This window comes from Bos javanicus, chromosome 14 (assembly GCF_032452875.1).
Source record: "Bos javanicus breed banteng chromosome 14, ARS-OSU_banteng_1.0, whole genome shotgun sequence".
NCBI classification, from domain to species: Eukaryota; Metazoa; Chordata; class Mammalia; order Artiodactyla; family Bovidae; genus Bos; species Bos javanicus.
The window spans coordinates 57,380,360-57,408,257 of record NC_083881.1 but is presented as its reverse complement, the minus strand read 5'-3'; the positions used below and the strand labels follow the sequence as shown (position 1 = coordinate 57,408,257).

The window sequence follows — 27,898 nt, the reverse complement described above, 5'->3', positions numbered from 1 at the left end:
GTGACAATCAGGCAAAAAAAATGTAGCAAATAAATAAAATACGTACAAATCATTAGGAAATGATGATGGAAAAAGGAAGAAGAAGAGGATGAGGGGAGGAAGAAACAGAGAAGAGGAGAGGGGAGTTAGAATCAGGGAGCTATGAAGGAGAATAACAGGAGACCTATTTGACTTTTCAGGTTCATGGAAGAAGTTGATATTTCCTGAAACTTGACAGATGAGAAGACTGCAAAGTGAAGATGGGGAAAGACTTTACTAAGCAAAGCATAGCACATGCCAATGCCATGAAGCTGAAAGACAGTTTGGTGTTTAGGGACTAAAAGAACTTCAGTGTAGTTGGTGGTATCCAGTGGCCAAGGGAAAGACTTGCAGGAAATTAAGGTGGAAAAATGGCAATCTTGGTGGAAATTAAAACAATGTGGAAAATCTTATAGTTTATCCAATCTACTTGTCTATCATCAGGTGAACAAGTGGAACATTCTCTAGGAATGGGAACCAATATTTTACCAGGGGAACCACATCTGCCAGGTTAAATGTTTAATTAAATATTATTTAGAGCCCTTGATCTCTAACTGTGGTCTACCAAAGCCACTCTGAGCACGTGTTGATGAAGGGGAATCAGTTCAACGAATACTAACCAATGGACAGATATAGGGGTCAGAGTTGAGTAAAACAAAATTCCTGACTTCAAGGAGTACACAATTTTGTGTAAGAGAGAAACAAACTGTTAAATGAGAAGATAGCTATTTAACAGAGATAAGGAAAATCTTGGGAACAGAGGCAGAATGTCCTGTTTGTGGGTCTGTAAGGTTCACTCATCACTTGATCTGGATCCTGAAGGATGGGTGGGAGTTCACAGGGTAGAAAGAGATTATCTAAAGACAGTACGTACTCTGGCAGAGCAGGAGAGAGTGCCTGCCAGCAGCATGGCTTGGCTGCAATGCCAGTGGGTAAGGGGTTGGAGAACACAGGGCTGGCAAAATAAACAGGAACAAGAACATGGAGGGTTTTATTGTATGCTTAAAAATGCTCTTGTGGGCAATGGGGAGCCTAAGCACCAGACCAGAAATTAGAAGACCCTGACTTTGATGCTGACTTCACCAGTTAATAGCTAAGGGATCTTAGGCAATAGTAAATGTAACATTTGATATCTGAACAGTTACTATGTATCGGGACTCTGCTAAAATATTTATACGCATTTTCTCAGTTTATTCCACACAACCCTATGTGGTGTGGCAAGTACTAAAATGAAGACCCTGATGCTCAGACAATTTAAGGAACTTTTCCAATGTCACATAGTCACTTACCTCCTCATTCCTAAGATGTGGATCATAAATATCTAATCAACCATTTTCACAGCACAGGTGCAGAGATCATATAAGATGGCACACTATTAAAGCCTCTAAAAGCCTATCTAAAGGTTCTTTTGTAAGTTATTTAGGAAGCAGGCATAAACTTTAGAGCAGGAATAAAAAGAATCAGATCTTATGGGATCATCACAATCATTTCATAATGAAGACCAAGTCATCAGTGCCAACATATTTACTTATTTGCTTGCTAGGGTTAATTAGAGAAATATGAAAATAATTTGGATTCAAATGAGTACAGTTGTTCAGTGTTCGTGTTGTAAAGACATGGCATTTAACTACCTAATATGGGTTTTATGGGCTTACGTAGGGTTTAGGAGGTAAAGAATCTGCATGTAATGGAGAGGCAGATATACAGGATAGACTTGTGGACACAGTGGGGGAAGGAGAACGTGGGACGAATTGAGAGAATAGCTTGGAAACATATACATTACCATATGTAAAATAGATAGCAAATGGGAATTTGCTCTGTGACAAAGGGAGCTCAACCCAGTGCTCTGGGACAACCTAGAGGGGTGGGGTGGGGTGGGATGGAGCGGGAGATAGAAGCGGGGTTCAGGAGGGAGGGGACATTTGTATACCTATGGCTGATTCACGTTGATGTATGGCAGAAACCAACACAATACTGTAAAGCAATTATCCTCCAATAAAAAAAATCAGACTGCAGAAAATAAAATGAAAGGGCAATTATTACTCATGACAATTTCAGTTGTAGTGTCAGTGTTCTTCCCGGGGACGGGGGAGCCTGGTGGGCTGCCGTCTATGGGGTCGCACAGAGTCGGACATGACTGAAGCGACTTAGCAGCAGCAGCAGTCCTTTATAAAATACTCTGAACTTTCAGTTCGCAAAACTAGTTATTTGTATGCAAGTAAGTATTTCCTGTTTTTTCTGACAAGGAACAACAAGGAATTTCTTTGTATCAAATATTTAAGTTTGCCCACTTTCTACCTCTCTTTGAAAAAATTAAGCGGTCATTTAACACAAATCCTGAAAAGAAGTGGCTTTAAAGCATATTCATAGAAAGCAGGCAAAAAGTACAGCAGGCTCCTGGTTACTACTGGTTAATCTCCTTTTGCATTCACAGATAACCATATGTACTCATGGGTCCTCAGAACAAGGTAAGTTTGCGTAGATTGAAGGTATCCTTGTGAACATATAAAGGAGTATGCCTGGGTTTGCATTTCCTCTCCGATTAGATATCAAATAGCTGAATTAAATACCTTCTAAAATTCTGGGGTGATATCAACTTTGTACTTTGTTCTATAAGTGCCTGGGTATAGATGAGCAATATGTTAAAGAAGTTAATTAGAAGAGGCACTTTAAGCTTTAAAGAACTTAGCAATGAACGCAAAGGATGGAAGGGAGCGGCAGCTTCCATCTGCTGTTGGGACAACTGATAAAATGTCTTAAATGTTTTAAGATTGGCAATTGCTGAGATGAACTTTGCCAAGCATTTTTCTTCATAACCTGTAACCTTATGTATATTTTAATAAGAAATCCGAGAAGCATGTTTCTAATTCATTTACACTTAACTCATTAAAATTTAGTTTTGGAATAACTATCTTGGGCTTCCCAGGCCTTGAAAAATCATTTGAGTCTTTTATCTCTGAAGCAGAAAATTCACATTTTATCACCAATACATGAAACTTTGCCCAGAAAACAGGAACTTGATTCTAAACTTTGTACTCAGGAAGTTCAAATTTATTTGAAAGTCAGGAAACCTAACTCTCAAATTCTTCTGATCCTAAACAAAATGTCTCTCAACACTTCTTTTCTAAGGTAAAAAGTACAGCAAAATAAAAAGATCTACCTGTGGTTATGGATTTCTTTCTAATCAGCAACATGCAAAGAACTGGCACAGAGAATAAGAATCTTCCTCTTTTAAGGAAGGATGAGGCTGAAAAAAAAACTGACTGATGCCTAGTGATCATCAGGACCATCATTAAAATCACTCACTGATTTCACGGGTACAAATCCAGCTCCTACCCAGAACTAGCCTCAAGGAGCAGCTGCAAGCTCTTGTGTGCGGAGCCGAAGGATCCTTCCAGAACTCTGCATTCCTTCTGTCATTTCATCCCATACCCCCTTCAAGTCAAGGACTTGGCTTTTTTCCCCTTTCTCTTCTTTTTGTTCCATAGATAGAAAGTTGTTTATCCTGGCTGGTAATCTTGAATTCATTTTAATCCTTTAGGTATTCTCTTACTGCCTCTTTCCTCCCTTGGACTTCATTTTACTTTTAACTACAGTTAAGTGAGGAAATCCTCATGAAAATGGGCATTAAACAGTAAAACAGAGCTAAATTCTTGTCTTTGAGTGCTGTTTCTTTTAAGAATGGCAGTAGAAGGAGTGGATAAGGTAATGGCTTATCTGGAGGTCATATTCAAATCCTCTGAAATTAATTCTGCGACCTTAAGCAACTTAGCTAAGTCTTCCATATCTTAGTTCTCACCAAAGATCTCTATCGAATGGTTTGTGGAAGTGTCCTTTAAACTATTAAGTGTGTCATTTATGATAATGCAGAAATGACTGTTATACACTAAGAGTGCAATGTATATTCACTATATTACTTATTATTAGAGTAAAATATAAACAAAATTGTTTGGCTATTCTCATCAACTATTAAGCTTTGGTGGCAGCCTTGTGTTATAGGCCTATCAGTTCTTATTCACTTTTTTCCAAATTGAACTTTTAAGAGACATTTTCTGATATTATTTTTTCCTTTTTCCAATAAATATAAACTTCCTCCCAGAGAACAGGAATATAGTCCTAAATTCTGCACTTAGAATGTTCAAATTTATTCAAAAGTTATAAACCTAACACTCAAAAGTTTTCCAATATGGAATTTAGTCTTCTGGGGTTAGGTTATTCTTAAAATGTGGCTCTAGTCTTTAATATTCATCCCTTTGTTCCATGTGTGTGCATGCAAATTAATATACACATGTGAAAGTGAAAGTGTTGGTTGCTCAGTAGACTGTGTCTGACTCTTTGCAACCCCATGGACTGTAGCCCGCCAGGCTCCTCTGTCCATGGAATTCTCCAGGCAAGAATACTGGAGTAAGTATTCTTCCCTGATGGCAGTAAGTAGCCATTCTCTTCTCCAAAAGATCTTCCTGACCCAGGGATTGAACCTGGGTTTCCTGCATTGTAGGCAGATCTTTACCATCTGAGCCACCAGGGAAGACATATACATACTTTGGCATTTTAAATCTAAGTTCATGAAAAAGTTACATTCATATTCACATTGATTTATTTTTATGTCTTTTCACCAAGATAATTTGTGATTTCACAATGTCCTTTCAGAGTCTGATAGCCTACTCATGCATTTAACCAAAATTTATTAAGCACATCCTGTGAGACAAGCACTACACTAGGCCCTGAAGACACAATGGTGGAGAGCATGATGTCCCTGATTTCAAGAAATGTACCTTTTTTGTGGAACAGGCTTATGCACTAAATAAGAAATTGCTTTGAAATACAGTAATGCAATGTAGATATCTGTGGTCAATCTTAAATTATCCATATGGATCTTTTCTCTCAACATGTTTGCCTTAAAACCTAGGGAATGCCAGTTATCTGACGATGCTTAGCACATCCTTCCTGTGTTATCAAAAACTCTAAGATTATTACATTTTCCCAAAGATCTGTCACTTTAACCAGTTAGGGAGCCTGTTAATTTCTTCCATTTTGTCTTCTTCAAGGTTATATAGCAGGCAAGGCAAGCATTTATCAACTCTCTACTGCTAGCATCTGGTAAGTTCGAGGGTGTACTAAGAATTTATGTGTATGACTTTATCCCATCTTTTAGAATTGAACTGAGAATATCCTTTGTTAGCTTTAGCAAAGTCTTGTCTGTCGACTGACATAGTTTATGCGTGGGAAAACAGATTGGAGTTTCTACCACAACAGATTCTTTCTGCAGAGGCTTAGGTCACATTTTTACATAGCTTTTATATTAGATACCAAATAAGAAAATTGTGTTGAAAGAAAAGGTAAGAAAAATAATGTAAAACAATACCATATTTTGTTAGGGGTCATTTTCTTTTCTTTTGGTCAGCAACCTTTAGTAATTATAGTTTCTAGCAGAATTTTAGAAAAATATATTTTGAAGAATACTAATTTGGTATCAGAGCCCATGTTTTCTTTGCATGTAAAAATCTAATGAGAAAAGGTTTTCATTTTCATAATTTGAGTCATAGTTTTTTGCATATTTAATACAATAAATTCATATAAACAAAAGCATGTGTTGACTGATATTACATTTTCATTTTGTAAATATTAAATAATAGGGAAAACATTAAGTTTATAATGAAACTGATTCTTTCCTTGGATTCATGAGGGTACAAGAAGGGCTCTCCTGTGAGACTAAGAAAATATTTCCTATAATCACCTCTTAAATTTATCCCTCCCACTACTGAAATATATACATTTGTTGTAATATACTATATAAAGGGGGAACCTAAGGAGAAAACTTACACATTTTCTTAAGTTCAGTGAATCACAGAACATAGATATTTCTGGTTTGTAATAAATGCACACTAACAAATCATCTCTAATGATTAATTAAGAGGTCAGTTTCATAGAAAATGTATGTGGCAATTTTGATTTTGAAATAGATTGTATGGTCCCATAACAACAGTGTAATAAAACATAAAAATTATTCAGTTTTTAAATTGGACAGAAGAATTTCTGGTAAGGTAGAAATAAGTACATATATGTCTGGAAAAGGACGTATCAAACACTGTGGTATCTATTTCTACTGCTGCAAATATGCTTTTTTAGCCAGCTATACTTCTTTTCCACTAACAATGAACTACAACCAAACTGAAAAATAATATTACTTGTTTTTCTCTACTGCAGCCACTAAGAGTACACAGAATAACAAACTCACAGAACCGGAAGAAAACGTAGGAGACGATCTTATGTAGACTGGCAACTAGAGGAATGTGCATACGTAAACCCTCTCATGTAACTACCTTTATATTTTCTTGAAGGTGTCCATAACTAGACATCCACAATCTTTTCTGGAAACTCATTCCAGTCTTTGATTCCTGGACACTCCATCAAAAGTCACTTTTCCCTTCTCCAATAACGATCACGTGCTATATTTTGTCCCCAGAACTTGCTATAATGTGAAGTCGTGTGTTTATTGTTTACTTTTTGTTGATGGTCTTCTTCAAAAAATACAAGCTCTATTCTGTCTTGCTTATTTTTCTAATTGTGTTGACTCTTAACAGTTACTCCTTAAAATTATGTTAAGTAAATAGAAGGAAGTTAAGATGTTAGGAAGATGGAAGAACAAAATGTTCTACTTTCTGTCTAGACGAAATACCTTCTATTTTTAATTAAGCCTATCTCTTGTTTTTCAGTCGTTGATAGATAGGGTAACAACAATACCACCTTCTCCAACAAAAATCCCTCCATGTACTTGAAGAAAACTATTTAGGATGATTAAGCAGGCAATAAATCTGACTTTATCCTTAATTTCTTTTAGAGGAAACAATGGAAAATATATAAATAAACAAGATAAAACAAAGCTTTAACTGATGATGACAGAGAACTAAGAATTATTAGTTTCAAAAAGCATGAAATCTATCTGCTTAAGACATGATTTAAAATATGTAATAAGTCAAAATACACACCTTTTAAAAGGAGAAGAAAAATCATTAGATGGAAAAAGTGTTTCTAAGGTGAACCATGGCAGAGAATATAGAGCGGTGGTGGTGTGGGGGTAGTTAAGTAGAACATAAGTTTCAGATAATACTCAAGTTACCTGGACTGTCATTGACATTCACCCTTGTGTACCCCAGTTCTTAGCTATCTAAATTCCACATATTAGTTTTGCAGAGTGCATCACTTTGCAAGACCTGGATTCTTTTAAAAGGATATTTGATAGGGTAGTGGTGTTTATTACAGAAACATATTTACTTAGACTATTCCAGCCCAAGCAATAAGTGGAAATTTCTTCTCTTCAATATATGTGTTTATTGATGGGTAAGAAGTAGGTCCAAGAATGATTATGGATGAAAGAACATAACAAAGTTCAATCGTCTGAAGCAGAAATAAAATCACAATACTGAGCGATGTAGTTTTCTCATCATTAACCAAGAGATGCATTCTCCTCTTTGCTTTGCTCAATATTTTCATTATTATGACAGTAATATGAACATATTGGAACACTATTCTAAGTAAACATTTGAACAATTTTACTGTTGGTCTTTCATGTGTTGTATTTATTTGATAAGAAAAAAATATCTGTAAAAACAGACATGGAGAAAATGAAGTGTACATCTATATTAAAGTGGGCAAAAAAAGTACAATCAAAGTCCGTTTGTTCTTGTATAAAGTTGCTGATAATTTCACTTAAAGGATCAAGGAGGTAATAAAAAGCGGTATTTTCTTTTAGGAAAAAAAAAGTTCAAAACCTAACCTGTGGGTAACATTTTCAAAATATTCTAAATTTGTAACAGCTAAAATTGCATATAAAAGACTTTTGAATGTGATGTCAAAATGGCATTTTTAAAGCTTAAGGAGGAGGATATGACAGAGGCAGAATCATAACAAGCTGGCTTTGGTAATGATAAGGCCAGTCTGATGTTGAAAAGATGTTACTATAAGTGGAGTGGATGGGAATCCAAATGGGATGTGATTTGGTAGTGGTAGTAATGAAGGGCCTGGGTATGGTGATGAAGTTGGAAAGATTTTTCCAAAATGTTGCCTCTATACTCTTTCATGCTTTGTTAACTAATGAGAAAAAATTCATTTCATTGGTTTCAAAATCTGAAAGTGACTTCAAGGGTTCCAAGATGGTTATTCATTCATTCATGCAACACATATTTTATTGAGTTCCTATGTGCCACAATCTACCAAGCTAGATGTTAAGGATAAAATGATGAATATTTAATTACTTTCATTTTCCTTATGTACAAAACGTACAATCGAGTTTCTCTCCCTGTGTCTTTCATAGAGTTGGTTTGAGATTCAAGGAAGATAGTACAACACATATGTAACAGGTAATAATATATACTTATAATGATAGTAATACTATATTTGGAGAAGTAAAATGTTAGATTTAGAGAGTTTTTTCTCTACTAGCATGAGTTTGTTATAGGATAACAAACAGAGGATAAGAATAGTTAAAGGTGGGAGTGATTACTCTTCCATTAAGAGAGGGAAACAACACTAAACTGTGAGAAGAGAGACACTGGGACAAAGCTTCCTTTACAGTTTTGCTTGGTGCCAACTCTTTTATGCCAGAGCCTGGAACAATTTTGACCGACATCATTTGCCGTAAGGTTTTAATTCAGTTGTTTCTTAGACTTCACTCAGTCATTTATCAACTTCACGAGCAGTTTTTGCCAGGCCCATTTATAACTTTTATTAATATTTAATGAATATTTTTCTTGAAATCAATGATTTGTTAAATATCAAATATTGTGAATCCTTTTTAAAATGCAAAGTTTACATCATTCCTTTAAAGAGGAAATCAGCACCACTTTCTATAATAAAAGGGAGATATAAAACTCAGCAAAAAAAAAAACAAACATTTTAATTAATTTGAGGTAGATGCTATTGCCTTACCAGGGTCTTGAGACTGAGGCTGAAGAGTTTGCTCCTTCTTTGCTAAGAAGAGTAATTATTAAGTGCTGAAAAAGTATAGATAAGCTAGTACTAAACTGAGAATTTCTCTTTGACACACAAGGCGAGAAAAAATATTTAAAAAGTGAAAGAGGATAAACTCTCTTATCAGTGATATATATTTTTAATGGTATCTTCTGTACCAGCTAAATTGGGCTCCAAAATCACTGCAGATGGTGACCGCAGTCATGAAATTAAAAGACGCTTGCTCCTTGGAAGAAAACTTATGACTAACCTAGACACCACATTAAAAACCAAAGACATTACTTTGCCAACAAAGGTCCATCTACTCAAGGCTGTGGTTTTTCCAGTAGTCATGAATGGATGTGAGAGTTGGATTATAAAGAAAGCTGAGTGCTGAAGAACTGATGCTTTTGAATTGTGGTGTTGGAGAAGACTCTTGAGAATCCCTTAGACTGCAAGGAGATCCAACCAGTCCATCCTAAAGGAAATCAGTCCTGAATATTCATTGGAAGGACTGATGCTGAAGCTGAAACTCCAGTACTTTGGCCACCTGATGCAAAGAACTGAATCATTGGAAAAAACCCTGATGCTGGGAAAGATTGAAGGCAGGAGGCGAAGGGGATGACAGAGGATGAGATGGCTGGATGGCGTCACTGACTCGATGGACATGAGTTTGAGCAAGCTTCAGGAGTTAGTGATAGTCAGGGAGGCCTGGTGTGCTACAGTCCATGGGGTTGCAAAGAGCAACTGAATCGAGCAACTGAACTGAACTGATACCAGCTAAATGTCTTGCAGAGGTCAATACCTTATAATGTAAAAGCACTGGTATAGCTAGTTTGAATTGCAAAACTTTAGACCTAGCTCCATCTCTCTTCCCTCTTGACTCCATTTCAATAGAATGATCAATTACACAGTTGTAAAGCATTTTGTAAGAAAGTTTGGGTTTTTGCTTTTTCTGTATACTGAATATTCAAATTGTTGTTCATTCCACCACAGGGATCATTATGAGTATTTAGAAAGTAGGATAAGGGGGACTTTAAGAGGTTTAAGAATTTATTCAGAACCAAGCTTAGCACACCCCCACCATACATGCTGGGGGAGGAGGCAAACTTCTAAATATGCTAACAATGTCTTGCACAAGAACATGTGGTAAATTAGTGGGCAGAACAAAATGATCTCTAGGGACTTGCTATTCAGTTTCCTGACCAGAAGATCATAGTCTTTTCTCACAGATAAAAAACCTCAAGCCTCAAACCAATGAAACATAACTTAGAGAATGGCCCCGTAGGACTTACCTCCTGTTAGCATGAGGGCACATTTGCACATGCAGTTGTCATTATCAGCATCTTTAGTGCTGAAATCAGCACCATGCAAGATCAGGCTGCTCTGTTTTCCTGCTGTCCCAGTGTGACCCTTCAAATACAACCTGAAGTTAAAAAAAAAGAAAAGTCGTTCAATAGAATAATAGAACCCAGAAGACTGGTTTTGCTGAATGTTTGGCTTTTTCATCATTTTCTCCCTTCTCTGAACTCAGCCCTTCAACGACTGTTTTATAAGATCAAAGCTCTCTGAACAAAAGAAAGACAGAGAACGGGGTAGGAGGAAAAAAGAAGGAAGGGAGGGAGGCAAAATTCCACTTTACAGACAAGTAAAATTCTCTACCTGTGGGTAGAGAAGTCAAGTGGACCTTAGGAAGCATCACTATGAACATAACTAGAGGAGGCGATGGAATTCCAGTCGAGCTATTTCAAACCCTGAAAGATGGTGCTGTTAAAGTGCTGTACTCAACATGTAGCAAATATGGAAAAATCAGCAGTGGCCGAAGGACTGGAAAAGGTCAGTTTTCATTCCAATCCCAAAGAAAGGCAATGCCAAAGAATGTTCAAACTACCACACAATTGTACTTATCTCACACGCTAGCAAAGTAATACTCAAAATTCTCCAAGCCAGGCTTCAATGTATGTGAACTGTGAACTCCCGGATGTTCAACTTGGACTTAGAAAAGGCAGAGGAACCAGAGATCAAATTGCCATCATCTGTTGGATCTTCAAAAAAGCAAGAGTTCCAGAGAAACATTTACTTCTGCCTTTTTAACTACACGAAAGCCTTTGATTGTGTGGGTCACCACAAACTGTGGAAAATTCTAAAAGAGATGGGAATCCCAGACTCTCTTACCTGCCTCCTGAGAAATCTGTATGCAGGTCAAGAAGCAACAGTTAGAACTAGACATGGAACAACAGACTGGTTCCAAATTGGGAAAGGAGTACGTCAAGGCTGTATGTTGTCATCCTGCTTATTTAACTTATATGCAGAGTACACTATGTGAAATGCCAGGCTGGATGAAAAACAAGCTGGAAACAAGACTGCTGGGAGAAAGATGAATAAACTCAGATATGCAGATAACACCACCCTTATGGCAGAAGCAAAGAACTAAAGAGCCTCTTGTTGAAAGTGAAAGAGCAGAGTGAAAAAGTTGGCTTCAAGTTCAATATTCAGAAAACTAAGATCATGGCATACGGTCCCATCACTTCATGGAAAATAGATGGGGAAAAAATGGAAACAGTGACAGACTTTATTGTTTTGGGCTCCAAAATAAGATGGTGACTCCAGCCATGAAATTAAAAGACACTTGCTCTTTGGAAGAAAAGCTATGACCAACCTAGGCAGCATATTAAAAAGCAGAGACAATACTTTGCCAACAAAGGTCCATCTAGTCAAAGCTATGGCTTTTCCAGTAGTCATGTATGGATGTGAGAGTTGGATTATAAAGAAAGCTGATTGCTGAAGAATTGATGCTTTTGAACTATGGTGTTGGAGAAGACTCTTGAGAGTCCCTTAGATAGCAAGGAGATCCAACCAGTCCATCCTAAAGGAAATCAGTCCTGAATATTCATTGGAAGGACTGATGCTGAAGCTGAAGCTCCAATACTTTGGCCACCTGAGGTGAAGAACTGACTCACTGGAAAAGACCCTGATGCTGGGAATGGTTGAAGGCAGGAGGAGAAGGGGATGACAGAGGATGAGATGGTTGGATGGCATCACCAACTTGATGGACATGAGTTTGAGCAAGCTCCAGGAATTGGTGATGGACAGGGAAGCCTGGCTTGTTGCAGTCCATGGGGTCTCAAAGAGTCGGACATGACGGAGCAACTGAACTGAACTTAAAATTCTCTACAGCTTGTGTGCTTGATGTTTGTTTTACCATGTATACTCAAACTTATATCATTCTGATAATGCAAGATCTACCAAAGGAAAATGGGTTTATTTTTATTACTGTAAGTATTAATCTCTAAACAAAGTACATAGAGTGTTGCTATAGCTTATATCATTTTGTTAATATTAATATTGGTGATGTGCTAAAGGGTATTTACTCTGTGACAAGCACTTTGTTAAATGCTTTCCTGGTTAATTTTTATAGTAAATCTGTGATTCAGGTATCAACATTCCAATTTTTCATTCTAAGCTCAAAGAGGCTTATGACAATTGTTGACTATAAAATCCAAGTTCTTATTAATCATTGCTGCTGCTGCTAAGTCGCTTCAGTTGTGTCCGACTCTGTGCAACCCCATAGACTGCAGCCCACCAGGCTCTGCCGTCCCTGGGATTCTCCAGGCAAGAACACTGGAGTGGGTCATTAATCATTATGTATCCACTAAACAAATATTTGTTAAGCACATACTATGTATCAATAATTGTTCTCAGCATTTAAGATATATCATTAAATAAAACAAATGGAACGTCACCATGCCCTGAGGGACCTATATTCTGGTGGTGTACCTAAAATTAATTTCAAAGCCCCAACTGTTTAATGTCAAATATGGCATTCTTCAAAACCCTGCTTTACTCTCTAGGAACATTTCTCATATAAAATTTACATTAACCTAGGTCATGGGCTCTCCAACAGTTGCCCGTACATCAAATCATCTGGTTATCTGTGAAAAAGACCTACTCACTGGACTGAGGAATGTATGGTTTCAAATCACACCTCAGATTACTCTTGCACACTGTCCAAGAACATTTTGAAAAGTATTTGTCTAGAATTCAAAAACTAGTGAACAAAACACAGTAGTTGCCTAATGTAGTCCCCTCACATCTGCTCATTTCCTATGGACCTGACACGCTGCCTTCATATCCATCTGGGTACTTTGAACAAATGCAAACTTGCTCAGCTCCTTCACTGGCTCCTCAGGGCTCAACACAGTTAAGGTTGTCAGTAGCCTGTGTTTGATACTCAAAGTCTTCTCTGACTGAGACCTTCCCCTCTCTCTAACTCTGCCTAATATCCCTCTGTTCTCACTCATCAAAGTCATCTAGCAATACTCCCTTCAAATCCATGCGTGTTACCACTTTTGCACCTGAGTCTCATTTATGAACCTTCTCCACCCACAGTACAGATAATGGGTGATTAAAGCTCTGTGTGAATGAGATGCTACTAGGACTGAGACCAGCTCTGACCAAAATTTTACATGATTCTTAAACAGATAATAAATATCAGTTAATATTTTGAAGATACATATGTAAATATATTTTCCATATAAATATGATGTGTTTGCACCTAAGGACATGTACTGTCCCATTATTATTTTGTAAGAGTGATATATTTTTAGCAAATAACAGTTGTGTGACTGTGCCAAAATAGTTTACAAATACATTCTGCAGAGACTTTTCAGCAAGAGCGAAACATGCAACTAAACCCTCCTCAAGTTTCAGTTGTTTCAATAATTAACAGAACTTGTAGCTAACAGAACACTAAAGGAAGCTTCTAATGCTGAATTATCACATAAAAGCTTACATTTTAAAACTCTGGAGATGTCAAGCTAAAAGCCACTCATAACACAAAACTGTAGAATTTCCAACTGGGAATTTGCATTTTACATTGTAGGCAGCCCATGTAGAGATGCATCTCACCAGGGGAAAGCAAGGTGAGAGGTTACCAAGGGGAGTCCTAGGAACACGTTACCTGAGTGACTTCACAAGACCTTCAAGATACGGTCTGAAGTTTTAAACTGATCACTTTCTCAGCCTCTCAGAGGCAGACACACAACTTGAAAAACGGAGGGAGACTTATGTCCAGTCTCCATTTCCAGTCAAAATAGGGGGCCCAGTCTCATGTTCTCCTTAGAGGGAGTTTCACACAGAAAGCCAAATTATAATCAGAAAGTTGCTTGGTTGGTGAACACAGAATCGGAGTCTGGGGACAAGGATGAATGACTTCAAAATTAAGTAGCTATGACTCTGCTGGCCTGAAATCTCCCTTTCCACTGGGAGTGGGTAAATTTAGCCCACAGGCGCTCTTGGATGAGTGATGCTAATTCCCACTCTGATTCTTGGATTCTCTATAATTTGTGATGACTTTCCTTCTTATTGGTTTAAGGTAAGTCAAAACCATTTTCCCTGCAGTAGCTTTAAGCTCACTAATGGGGATAGACTTTCTAGGACACAATGATTTTCTACATTGTATTCTGTGGATAAGTGAGCACAGATGTTAAATTGATAGTAACTGAGTGACTAGATGTGCTGAACATAGTTTATACTTTTATGTGTGCCTGTACTAAGTTGCTAGAGTTCAGTTCAGTTCAGTGGCTCAGTCGTGTCCAACTCTTTGTGACCCCATGAACCACAGCACAGCATGCCTCCCTGTCCATCACCAACTCCTGGAGTTCACCCAAACCCATGTCCATTGAGTCGGTGATGCCATCCAACCATCTCATCCTCTGTTGTCCCCTTCTCCTCCTGCTCTCAGTCTTTCCCAGCATCAGGGTCTTTTCCAGTGAGTCAGCTCTTTATATCAAGTGGCCAAAGTATTGGAGTTTCAGATTCAGAATCAGTCCTCTAATGAATATTCAGGACTGATCTCCTTTAGGATGGACTGGTTGGATCTCCTTGCAGTCCAAGGGACTCTCAAGAGTCTTCTCCAACACCACAGTTCAAAAGCATCAATTCTTCGGCACTCAGCTTTCTTTATAGTCCAACTCTCACATCCATACATGACCACTGGAAAAACCATAGCCTTGACTAGATGGACCTTTGTTGGCAAAGTAATGTCTCTTACTTTTTAATATTGCTTTTAAGTTGCCTCAGTAGTGTCGAACTCTTTGTGACCACATGGACTATAGCCCACAAGGCTCCTCTCTCCATGAGATTCTCCAGGCAAGAATACGAGAGTGGGTTGCCATGCCCTCCTCCAGGGGGTCTTCCAGACCAAGGGATCAAACCTGTGTCTCTTATGTCTCCTGCATTGGCAGGTGGATTCTTTACCGCTAGCACCACTTGGGAAGCCCTAATACTTTTATATGAGGGTTGTAATTTAAGCCTCATCATTTGCAAGGGTTTCTTTGTGTTACCAAGGCAATGGGAATGCACAATTAGAAACTGGGAAATAGAGAAAAGCAAAAAGAATTACTCTTGACATTATGGTTTACATACACTTAGTCTTTTCCTTGTTTTTTTTCCTCTCCAAATAGAAAATATTATTTATATCTAATGAAGGAGACACAGGTTCCATCTCCAGGTTGGGAAGATTTCTCAGAGGAGGGTATGGCAGCTCATTCAAGTATTCTTGTCTGGAGAATCCCATTCTCAGAGGTGCCTGGTGGGCTACAGTCCATAGAGTTGCAAAGTGTTGGACAGGACTGAAGTGAATGAGCATGCATGCATACATTAATACCTGATTATATTCTATAAGCAATTTTGAACAATGGGAGTAAAGTTTCTGCCCACAGGCTCATCTCAACTACACTCCAGAAGTAATCACTTATGTCAGTTTTGTACCCTTTAAAGTTTCTTCTCATATAAACACAAATGAAAATAAAATAATGTTTTTGAACAACACATTTTTCATATATGATTTTATGACTATGTTTCCATACCACTACATATTCTTCTTCAACATCATTTGGAAGCTATCCTATGAGTATATCATCAATTGTCACAAGTTTAAGAGTGTCTTTATATATCTCTAAACATACATGCAAGTATATATGTTAGGGTTAGAATAAACTGTAGAATAAATATCTATAATGTTGTTTTATTATGACCTGCACCAGCATGCAGCTCATCAACAATGGATGTTAGGATCTGTGGGTAAAAGGAGACATTTTTCTAGATCCACTTAATCAAGACCTGAAGGTCAGTCTTACAGTCCTGTTAGCTCTTCTTTGTATTACTGATAAAAATCTTACAACTGGTCTCAATGTCTTGAGCCCTGATCCTTCTCCTTCTCCTGAAAATCATTCTCCAGGTGGCTCATGCAAAACATGCCTCTCATTGTAATTCCTCTGCTCTGGTTAAAAGCCCTCAGTTGTTCTCTCAACACATGAAAGGTACAGTCCAAGTTTCTTATTGTGGTTTATAAGGACTTTGAAGATCTAGCCCTCCTCCACTTTCTCCCACACCAACCCCACACCTCCCATCTCTTATTTCATGCACACATACATAATGCTCCAGGCTTACCAAACACTTGCTCCCTCAAAGCATCATATTCTCATTTCTCTGTCCTCTCTTCCTGGAAGGCCTAGAATTTCTATCTGCTGAACCCCTACTCATCTTTGAAGATTTATTTCTAGTATAATCTCAAAGAACATCAGATGGATACCTCTATGATGAAACTTAACTGTGCTATATTTTAGTTGCCTTTTCTTAACTTGTCTTCTCTCATAATAAATTGTAAGCTCCTTGAGGCATAAGATGTGTCTGATGTATCTTACACAACTGAATCACCAGAATCTAGAATAAACAGCATCTGATACTGAAGAAAAGCTCAATATTTACTGAATAAATAAATTATGAATGTGAACTAATGATTTATATAATTAATTTTCAATTGGCTGAAGGTAGCAAGTAAAATCAAATCCAAATAAAAATAGCTCTAATAACTAAAATATGCCTGGCCCATATTTTCAGAAAGACAGCTTTTGCATCTTATTTAGCCAGGTACTCAAAATCCTACTTCCTTGTCAACCAACTGAATAATTTAAAAATACACACACATGTATGCTTCTTTTGATCTTTCCTATTCTGTTTTTGTTCTCATATTCTCAGAGACTCCAGGATATGAAAACATGTCTGATATATTGTGCAGGTAGAATAAAGGAAGAGAACTTAGGTCTCAGTTCTCATTAGTTCTTCTGTGTTATTGAATGACTCATTTGTATTGTGTGCATAGCCAACTGATATCAGAGAACATTCAAAATATAAAAATGTTTATGGTAAATTCTTTAGCTAAAATTATTTCAAAAACAAAAAGCAAAATAAGGTGTAAAATATTTTCTTAAGGGCCTGCCCAGTCCAGGGATCTTAAAAACAAGAAGCAGAAGCACAGGGAAGTCCCAAGATAGTATACTGCAAATACTGGGACATACGTGGCTGCAATGATTTAAAAGGAGAAGTGAGGGGTTGGCAAAAGAGGGGCAGGGAGTCAAAAAAGTAGGAACTTCCAGTTACAAAATAAACAAATCTTTGGGATGCAATGTATGGTATGGTGATTATAGTTAATAATACTGTATTTTATACTAGCAAGTTCCCAGGAGAATATATCTTAAAAGTTTTCATCTCAAGAAAACAAAATTTAACTATGTATGGTGATGGGTGTTAACTGGGCTTATTGTGGTGATTATTTTGCAATATATACATATAGGCATATATTAAATCATTTTGCTTACACCTGAAACTAATATAATGTTATATGCCAATTATATCTCAGTAAAACATAATAGAAGAGAGCAATATTTTTAGGAACAGTGGATTTTTCACCATACAAGTCTGAGCAGAACTTGTAATTTATATACAGGAGTATTCATCCCCTCTATGTTTATATCCTTAACATGTTGCAGGGGACTGCTTATATGCTTCTAAGCAAGAGTTGTTCTCTTGCACTGGGAAATAGAGATGGTATTTCTTAAATATAAATTTTTCAACACTCTTTTAAGATATTTACAAATGAGGACAAGTGTGCTTCTGCAGAATCCCACAAGGATTCTGGGAGTAATGGCATAATTAAGGATAGGTCTCTTCACAGTTAAGGGGCTCATTTGTTCTTAGCAGCTATTTAGCTAGCACAGAATAGCAATTATTAACCCAAAGCTAACAATCATAGTTGGTTATTTGATAGGGCCAGACTAAGTGCTGGCCATTCACTAATGCCAAGTATTTTTTTCTAGTTAGATAAGAATACTTATTTGAATTGAGCCTCAACCAGAATATTTATGTGGTTCTTTTTATTAGAGGTTCTGGTTAATTTCTAAAAGCTTTATGTATAATTAACTATCCATGACTTTCTCTATTCTGCTAATGGAATGTCACTTTACAAAAGAAAAGTCAATATACAGAAGGGCCAAAGTCAGCCTTGCGTCTGACTCTGCTGAAAAGGACTTAAAGTGTGAGTCACTGGAGAGAATGCTTCCCCCAAAATAACACTATAGAATCTTGGACATTTATTTCTTGTGTTCAGCCAGTGTAGATGGGGCTTACATGAAGGATGATGTGTTAGGAGATAAAAAACAAATGTTATTTCAGAGCAAAGAATTTGGCTTAGGAACTGAAATATGAAGGATGCTAAAACAACAACAACCAACAAAAAATAACAATAGCACAAAACCCCCAAAGAACACCATTAGTTGTGACCAAAAAGGCAGCCACAAAATAAAATCATGGCATTTATCCTTTTAAACCTATTTTCCCTAATTAAGGGAAAAAAATATGAGTACCACTTGGTTAGTGACTGTAAAGAATGTCAGTATTTTTATTTTTTCAGTTAGCATCTGAAGGGAAAATGAAACATTCATACTGAAATTAGTCATGATTTTCTAGTCATTCTTGTTGAAAATATACTTTTTCTTTCGCTTACAGAAGTTTCAATAACTAGAAAGACTAAATCATATTTCCTAATGAATGTAGGACAATAGTGCTTTCTATTATGGAGAAGTAGGCTTCAAAATATACAGCTGTATCATGTAAGTGATTCTATAATGTTCTTTTCTTTAAAATAAGCAGCCCAATACCATGCGTCCAGTTTCTCACTGACTTTGTCGACCTAAGGGACTGTCATACCTCTCACGTTTTTACATCTTCACTGTACTGTCGGCGGGGTGGGGGTGGGGGGGCGGGGGGGTGGGGCGGGGACAAGGGGAGGGTCTCTTTCATTATCCAAGGCAGTGGGAGTTGTATGTATGACAAATTGAAGTTTGGCCTCAGCGCCTTTAAACAGTAGACAGGCTCTTAGATATCTGAACTTTAAGGTCTTACGTACTGACAAGCTGAGCAGATTTTTATTTTGGCTCTGAGTTCTCTCCCTGCCACCATATGGAACTAGTTTGTCTTTTTCATAATCACTTGAAGAAAATGCAAAATAACCCCCACAGTTCTCTTTCAGAGCCTGGTAGCAATGACTCAATTTGACAGAGTTTCCCAACACTGTTATGTCTTCTGGTTGCTGCTCCAGGGCTGTCTCTGCTTTAACCACCCTCCCTGCCCTGCCCCCACCCTACTGAAAGGGCTGGGCACCAGCAAAGAGTGATACCAGAACATGTCTTTTAGCACTGAGTTTAAATGATATAGGTAACATCTTTTGCTGAAAGTAAAGACAATATTTCTCTTGTCAGTCTATACAGAGAGAAACCAGTGTTTGCCTTTGCGTAGACTTCCAGCAAGATGAGGTGTTTATTTGGTGTCATGAAGAGGTCGTAGAGAGGTATACAATGATTAGTATGTATGAAAGAAGGTAAGGGAAAAAAAATCAAAAGATGCCAAAGTGTTCAAAAAGTTTGGTGGAAAAAATTAGCTTTGCAATCTATGGAGGACGTGGACTTTGCGAGAGGGATGAGGAGGGTATTTTCAATAAAAGGGGTGTGAAATTCATAGCATAATTAAAGTTAAGTAACTTAAGATAAAAAAAAGTAAGATATAAATGGGACTCATCCTTTGAATGTGTTGGGAATGTCGAGTGAAAAGGCAGGCAAAGAACTTATTTAGATACTAAGCACTTAAGATAGATTTTTATTCCTTTTTTCATTTCTATTAGTATTTGAAGCTGAAAATTACTTATTTTGTTTTTATATATTGGTCTTTTTGTTAAGTATAGAGTTCTACAATGGGAATTACTAAGGCTGGAAGTCTTGAGATAAAGACAAGAATATAAATTTTATCTTAGCACAAAAAAGACTTGAGTTCTATATTAGCCATTCCTAATATAGTAAACTTATCTCTAGTTAAACAATGTTTTCTATTTCTTTTCAAAATAGCATCAAGATGAACATTTTATTCCCTTTAAATAAAGAGATTGTGCAGGATTGTGCAAGCACATATTGGACTTATAAATGACCAAAACTTTACTGAACCGATCCTTTGCTCCCAAGTCTAAAATCAACCATCTTTCAAATTAAGGATAAGATAGAGATTGAGAGATACTTAAAGATATAAATATCAACAAGATATAGGTGTTTTGGTACAGAGTAAGTATGAATGAAGAAAATAATTGGCAATAAAGTCGTTAACTAAAATTTTTCCTTCTTTCATCTACCCACTGCTCACAAAAAATAAACACATAAAACATTAGCTTCTGATGAGTAGGACTGTGTTATGTACATTTGCATATGAGTGTCTATAGACCACAAGAGATAACAGAACAGAGTTGGGAGCTTAATCGTCTGGGTATGCACTGTAGCTCTTATCCTTTCTGATCCTCGGTTGTTCCTCTACAAAATGAATCTAATAATAGTAGTGTCCTTCTACTACTGTTGTGACAAATAAATGAAGTAATACATATAAAGGGGCTTCCCCAGTGGCGAAGTGGAAAAGAATCTGCCTGCCAATGCAGGATGTGCAAGAGATGCAGGTTTGATCCTTGGGTTGGGAAGATTCCCTGGAGAAAGAAATGGCAACCCACTCTGGTATTCTTGCCTGCAAAATTCCATGGACAGAGGAGCCTGGAAGGCTATAGTCCATGGCGTTGTGAAGAGTTGGATGCAACTGAGAAACTGAGCTCAAAATATATAACTCAATATATATAAAAGTCTTGAAAAGATTGTTGCATGTAGAGTACTTATCAATTTTAACAAAAAATTAAACAAAGAAATCAAACTTCCCTAACCAATAACTATAAACAACAGAGAAGCACAGTAAACATTAGCTAAACAAAAAAAGTCTAAATTAAACAAGCAAAATGTATATGACATTGATACATATGCATAAGCATACTGAAAGTGACAAAAATAGTGCGATAGACGTGCGGCTAAATAAGACACATATGTAGGCAATAAGCTGGAGAAATAATAGATGAGAAAAGGCCAGTTTTCTCAAATTAATAGGCCCCATTTCCTTTGAAAGTTTTTCTCATTTTTATACAGAGCAAGCAGAATACTAAGCACAAAAAAAATAAGAAAACAGAGTTGCTTTGATGACCACTTAAGTTAAGGTCTACATTATTTTGAACCCAGAGGCCTGAATAATAATCCTTTAATTCAAAGGTCCGTCCCAGTCAAGGCTATGGTTTTTCCAGTAGTCATGTATGGATGTGAGAGTTGGACTATAAAGAAAGCTAAGTGCCGAAGGATTGATGGTTTTGAACTGTGGTGTTGGAGAAGACTCTTGAGAGTCCCTTGGACTGCAAGGAGATCCAGCTAGTCCATCCTAAAGGAGATCACTCCTGGGTGTTCATTGATGCTGGGAAAGATTGAGGCAGAAGGAGAAGGGGACAACAGAGGATGAGATGGTTGGATGTTATCACCAACTCAACGGACATGAGTTTGGGTGAACTCTGGGAGTTGATGACAGACAGGGAGGCCTGGCGTGCTGCGGTTCATGGAGGTGCAAACAGTTGGACACAACTGAGCGACTGAACTGAACTGAATTCAAACATTTATTCTTTAATAAATTAATATTATAATCTTTTGAGAATCCTATGTTTTTCTTGCAAGTGTGCTTTATTGGCTGAATCCAATATATACATTTTTTCCTTTCTTTACTTATAATTGATACTTGGAAAAATCCCTGAAAATATCACCCATTTCAACCTATACTTTATCATTTCTACTTTCTGAAATCTTCCTTCATGACACTGTCTTTTTAAGTTGGCATTATCTGTTCGCAAATGGAACTGTATCACTGGTAAATCACCAGAATTTGTGTAGTGTATTAGTTCAGTTCAGTTTAGTCGTTCAGTCTTGTCTATTTGCAACCCCATGGTGTATTGTAATGGCGTTAGTGTATTACTCTAACCATCATTTAAGAAGGAGTATCTTATCTTATTTGCTTCGTAAGCCTCAGATGTCCTGATGCAGATATGTAATTCGATGTATTTCTTTAACATGATCAGTGGAAGATGTGCAAGTGTGAAAAATGCCTGAGATAGCAAGGGTCATGGAAATCTGTGCTGTGATTAAGAAAGAAGCATTTCCAGAATTACAGAAAATTTCAGCCCCAAATAATGAGAAACTTCAGAGAAGCCAGTTTCATTTATTCCCTGGTTCTATTATGATTGGAGGAGCCTGGTAGGCTGCAGTCCATGGGGTCGCTAAGAGTCGAACACGACTGAGTGACTTCCCTTTCACTTTTCACTTTTATTCTTTGGAGAAGGAAATGGCAACCCACTCCAGTGTTCTTGCCTGGAGAATCCCAAGGATGGGGGAGCCTGGTGGGCTTCCATCTCCAGGGTTGCACAGAGTCGGGCATGACTGAAGCGACTTAGCAGCAGCAGCAGCAGCAATATAGTATTAGTTTTCATTGTACATATTTAAATTGTACACTCATTTTTCATCTAAGTTTTGACAACACAGATTTTTAATGTCCCTTTCTTGACTTCAGTTCAGTTCAGTCGTTCAGTCGTCTCTGACTCTTTGCGACCTCATGGACTGCAGCACACAGGGCTTCCCTGTCCATCACCAAATCCAGAGCTTGCTCAAACTCATGTCTATCGAGTTGGTGATGCCATCCAACCATCTCATCCTCTGTCGTCCCCTTCTCCTCCTGTCTTCTAACTTTCCAGCATCAGGGTCATTTCCAATGAGTCAATTCTTCGCATCAGGTGGCCAATGTATTGGAGTTTCAGCTTCAATATCAGGCCTTCCAATGAACACCCAGGACTGATCTCCTTTAGGATGGACTGGTTGGACCTCCTTGCAGTCCCAGGGACTCTCAAGAGTCTTCTCCAACACCACAGTTCAAAAGCATCAATTCTTTGGCGCTCAGCTTTCTTTATGGTCCAACTCTCATATCCATACATGGCTACTGGAAAAACCATAGCTTTGACTAGATGGGCCTTTGTTGGCAAAGTAATGTCTCTACTTTTTAATATGATATTTAGGTTGGTCATAACTTTTCTTCCAAGGAGCAAGCATCTTTTAATTTCATGACTGCAGTTGCCATCTGCAGTAATTTTGGAGCCCAAGAAGATAAAGTCTGTCAATGTTTCCACGTTTCCACATCTATTTGCCATGAAGTGATGGGACTGGATGCCATGATCTTAGTTTTCTGAATGTTGAGTTTTAAGCCAACTTTTTGACTCTCCTCTTTCACTTTCATCAAGAGGCTCTTTAGTTCCTCTTCACTTTCTGCCATAAAGGTGGTGTCATCTGCATATCTGAGATTATTGATATTTCTCCTGGCAATCTTGATTCCAGCTTGTGCTTCATCCAGCCCCATATCTCTCGTGATGTACTCTGCATATAAGTTAAATAAGCAGGGTGACAATATACAGCCTTGTCATACTCCTTTCCCAATTTGGAACCAGTCCATTGTTCTATGTCTAGTTCTAACTGGTGCTTCTTGACCTGCATACAGATTTCTCAGGAAGCAGGTAAGGTGGTCTGGAATTCCCATCATTTTAAGAATGTTCCACAGTTTGTTGTGATCCACAAGATCAAAGGATTTAGCATAGTCAGTGAAGCAGAATTAGATGTTCTTCTGGAATTCTCTTGCTTTTTCTATAATGCAACGGATATTGACAATTTGATATCTTGTTCCTCTGCCTTTTCTAAATCCAGCTTGAACATTTGGAAGTTCTTGGTTCATGTATTGTTGAAGCCTCACTTGGAGAATTCTTGACTTACAAATGTTAATATAATAAAATGAGTTGATCAGTTTGTCTCAGTTAGATGACTGTATTTGTTGAAAATTTATGATAAATTCTTTCTCCATTAAAAACAAAATGGTAAACTCGCACTCTGTTATCTCTGAGTGCTTTTGCACAGTGCTGACAGAGCACACTCTATTCTGTACATGTACAAAAATGTATTTTCCTGAAAGCTGTAACAATGAAATCCCATTTCTCAAAGTTCAGAAATACATACTACAGCGATTCTCTGTTTTTAGTTCTAAAGAAAAATAATGTTCTTCTAGTATTCCTCCCTTTTCTAAGGATACATTAAAAAAATGAGTGCCAAGTGAATTACATGGCACTGAGACCTCTGTAAAGAACATAAACAGTCCCTTAAACTTATTTCAATTTGGCATCATGTGTGGCTGACAGAGTTAGTTCTGAGTGAGTGGCTCACTGACCAGAACTCTTCTGGTGCCTAGCAGACCAGGCCAACAGCCATCTCAGAGAGTTTATGGGTTTTCTTTTTTAACAAAAATTAAGCCAGGATCTTGTAAAACTTATGATTGAAACTGGTCATTTTTTTTTTTTTTCTTTTAGTATAAACAAGTTCAAGGGAGGTAGTTTTGTTCTCATTTTTATTTCTGTCTAAAGAGCAGCAAGAAACTTTCTTTCCAGCATTCCGTAGGGGAATACAGAGGAGAAGGAAAGCGTGAGTAGAATGCTGAAAACCATTGAGAGACACTGTCTGAGGATTTTTGCAAAGAGAAAATATGTTCTCTTGTCCTTGGACAATGTGTTGTTATAAGTTCTGCAAATAAGGCTTCAGATTGTTCTGTTGACCCAAAATCATCAGTATATTTATTTCTCTCCACAGTTAATGTAATATAGAGTCCATTTCTTTATCATGTAATATGGCCTTCATTTTCTGTAGTGCAGCAAACCTCAACATATAAGATACTTGCTTTTGTCTAACTAAGGCAGGCTCTCTCCCACCTCTGGGTCTTTGCCCACATTGCTCCTTCTGGCTACAATATCAAGACTTTCCTCCTCCTGCCACCATCCTCCATACAAGCTTTGTGGACACTTATTATTCACAAATAACCAAAAATTTCCTCTAGGAAGCTTTTCCTGGTCCCCTTCAATCTCCTCCAATGTACCCCATCCATCCTCAAACTCAGCCAAGTTGACCTCTTTTCTTCATTGCCCAACTTAGCTTAATTCTAAGGGTTCTTATTATGAAGCTGAATCACACATAAATGCAAGCAAAATCTGTGCTTGTTCATTTATTCTGGGAGAAGATGCATAGCTTCAGCAAAACTTTTAAAAGATCTATAATTCCTTGATCAAAAGCCAAAACAGTACAAAACAAATAAATCAAAAGGGCATGTTAAAATATACTGCAGCTGAAACTTTTAAGTCAACTAACCCATATTTTCTTCCATCTCTTAATCTATTTATTCCACAAGACCAACAGGGATGATGTTTCCTTTCAGTGTCATTAAAGTATTGATTCTGCCAGCATCATCTGGGTATACTTGGTAGGCTTGAGATACGTAGGTTCTATCCCAGGATCAGAATCTCTGGATATGAGATTCAGAAATCTACACTTTAGATAAACATCTTAGTTGACTATATGCATACTCAAATTTTGCAAATAACAGAGTAGTACCAGTACCAAGGAAATAATAGCAACATGGTAAATGTTTGGTGGGTGACCAGCTGACTGAATGAATGAATGCAGATTCTGATTTCAAAAGAATTGTAACAACTATTAAGAGAGTAATTTTAGTGAAGTTATGTAAATTAAAGCAAAACCATATTCACATAAGAGAAAAAAGAAAATAATTATGAATATTGGACCACTAAGTATTGGAGAAGGAAATGGCAGCCCACTCCAGTGTTCTTGCCTGGAGAATCCCGGGACGGGGGAGCCTGGTGGGCTGCCGTCTACGGGGTCGCACAGAGTCAGACGTGACTGAAGCGACTTAGCAGCAGCAGCAAGTATATCATAATTATTATTTATTAACAAGCCAAGAAAATATTGACTTAACATCTCTAACTGTCAGCATATGCTCTAGGTTAGGAGACATTAAAGAAGCATATCATATTCAAAAGTAATTCTTCTCCTAAGAAAGAATACTAGGTATATTTTAAAAATCAGATTATAAATAGGTACAAACTATTCATTTGCTCTTTAACACATCCATTATTTTTAAGGCACAGTTAATTAAAATAATTATTTTATAACAATGTTGTCACACCAATTGTTTATATAATGACTTCTGATCTTCAGATCTGGAAAATTCTCTCTATAAATGATCATAAGCACATGTGAGGAGAATGAAGTATTTTTCATTTGCAGTCTAAAAATGAATAAGACTAAAATTATTCTTTCTCCAGGTGTTTAGTTGAGTTTCTGGGGCAAGTAATAAAACAGTACTTTTGATTCTTTAGAGCTTCCTTGGTGGCTCAGAGGATAAAGCGTCTGCCCGCAATGCGGGAAACCTTGGTTCTATCCCTGGGTTGGGAAGATCCCCTGGAGAAGGAAATGGCAACCCACTCAAGTATTCTTGCCTGGAGAATCCCATGGATGGAGGAGCCTGGTAGGCTACAGTCCATGGGGTTGCAAGGAGTCAGACATGACTGAGCACCTTCACTTTCTTTTTCTTTCTTTCTTTTGATTCTTTCAATAGAGAATGAGCAGAACAGTTTAAGCACTTGTATGTTAGTATCAAAAGAGACATATCTAAGCATTCTGCAAATATTTGGCATGAAGTAAATGCTCAAGTAAAGGGCTTTCCTGCTGGCTCAGACGGTAAAGAATCTGCAGGAGACCTGGGTTGGGAATATCCCTTGGAGAAGGGAATGGCTATCCACTACAGTATTCTTGCCTGGAGAATTCCATGGACAGAAGAGCCTGGTGGGCTACAGTCCATAGGGTAGCAAGGAGTCGGACACAACTGAGCCACTAACGCTTTCACTTTGGGCTTCCCCTGTGGCTCAGTGGTAATAGAATCTGCCTGCAATGAAGAAGACACAGCACAAGCCGTGAGTTCAATCCCTAGGCTGGGAAGATCCCCTGGAGAAGGGAATGGCTAACCACTCCACTAACATTCCAGTATTCTTGCCTGGAAAATCCCATGGACAGAGAAGCCTGGGGAGCTCGTTCTATAGGGTTGCATAGTTGGACACGACTTAAAAACTAAACACACACAAATGTTCAATTAACATCGAGAAGGCAATGGCAACCCACTCCAGTACTCTTGCTGGTAGGCTGCAGTCCATGGGGTCGCTAAGAGTTGGACACTACTGAGTGACTTCACTTTCACTTTCATGCATTGGAGAACGAAATGGCAACCCACTCCATGTTCTTGCTTGGAGAATCCCAGGGACGGGGAAGCCTGGTTGGCTGCCATCTATGGGGTTGCACAGAGTTGGACATGACTGAAGAGACTTAGCAGCAGCGGCGGCAACAGCAGAGTTAATTGTTATGATTATATTATCAGCACAGAATTTATAGTTGAGCTTTTAATGTTCATATATACTTGTTTAGTTGCTAAGCTCTGTTCGACTCTTTTGAGACCCCATGGACTGTATCCCCCCAGGCTTCTCTGTCCATGGGAATTTCAAAAAAAGGATACTGGAGTTAAGTTGCTATTTCCTTCTCCAGGGTATCTTCCCACCAGGGATCAAACCCACGTCTCCTGCACTGGCAGGTAGATTATTTGCCACTGAACCATCAGGGAAGCTTCATGGGTAACTACTTATGGTTGAAATGAGTAAAGGTTCTTAAAAATAAATAAATCATCTACAAAGAAAAAGCACTGTATTAGTTACAGGGTAGTCAATATTTTATATTGTCATTTTCATCAGTTAAAAGCTTTTTACTAAAAATATAAC

At 37.7% G+C, this 27,898-nt stretch overlaps 1 protein-coding gene across 2 annotated transcripts in view; it reads right to left on the bottom strand.

Moving 5' to 3' along the window:
* The window catches only part of ANGPT1 (angiopoietin 1), a 469,567-nt gene that overhangs the window by 4,835 nt on the left and 436,834 nt on the right, over positions 1 to 27,898 (bottom strand). For both annotated transcript variants that reach the window (XM_061439144.1, XM_061439145.1), the window contains one exon: positions 10,263 to 10,393. In XM_061439144.1, the coding sequence (XP_061295128.1) occupies positions 10,263 to 10,393 (131 nt within the window). The remainder of the gene's footprint in view (positions 1 to 10,262; positions 10,394 to 27,898) is intronic.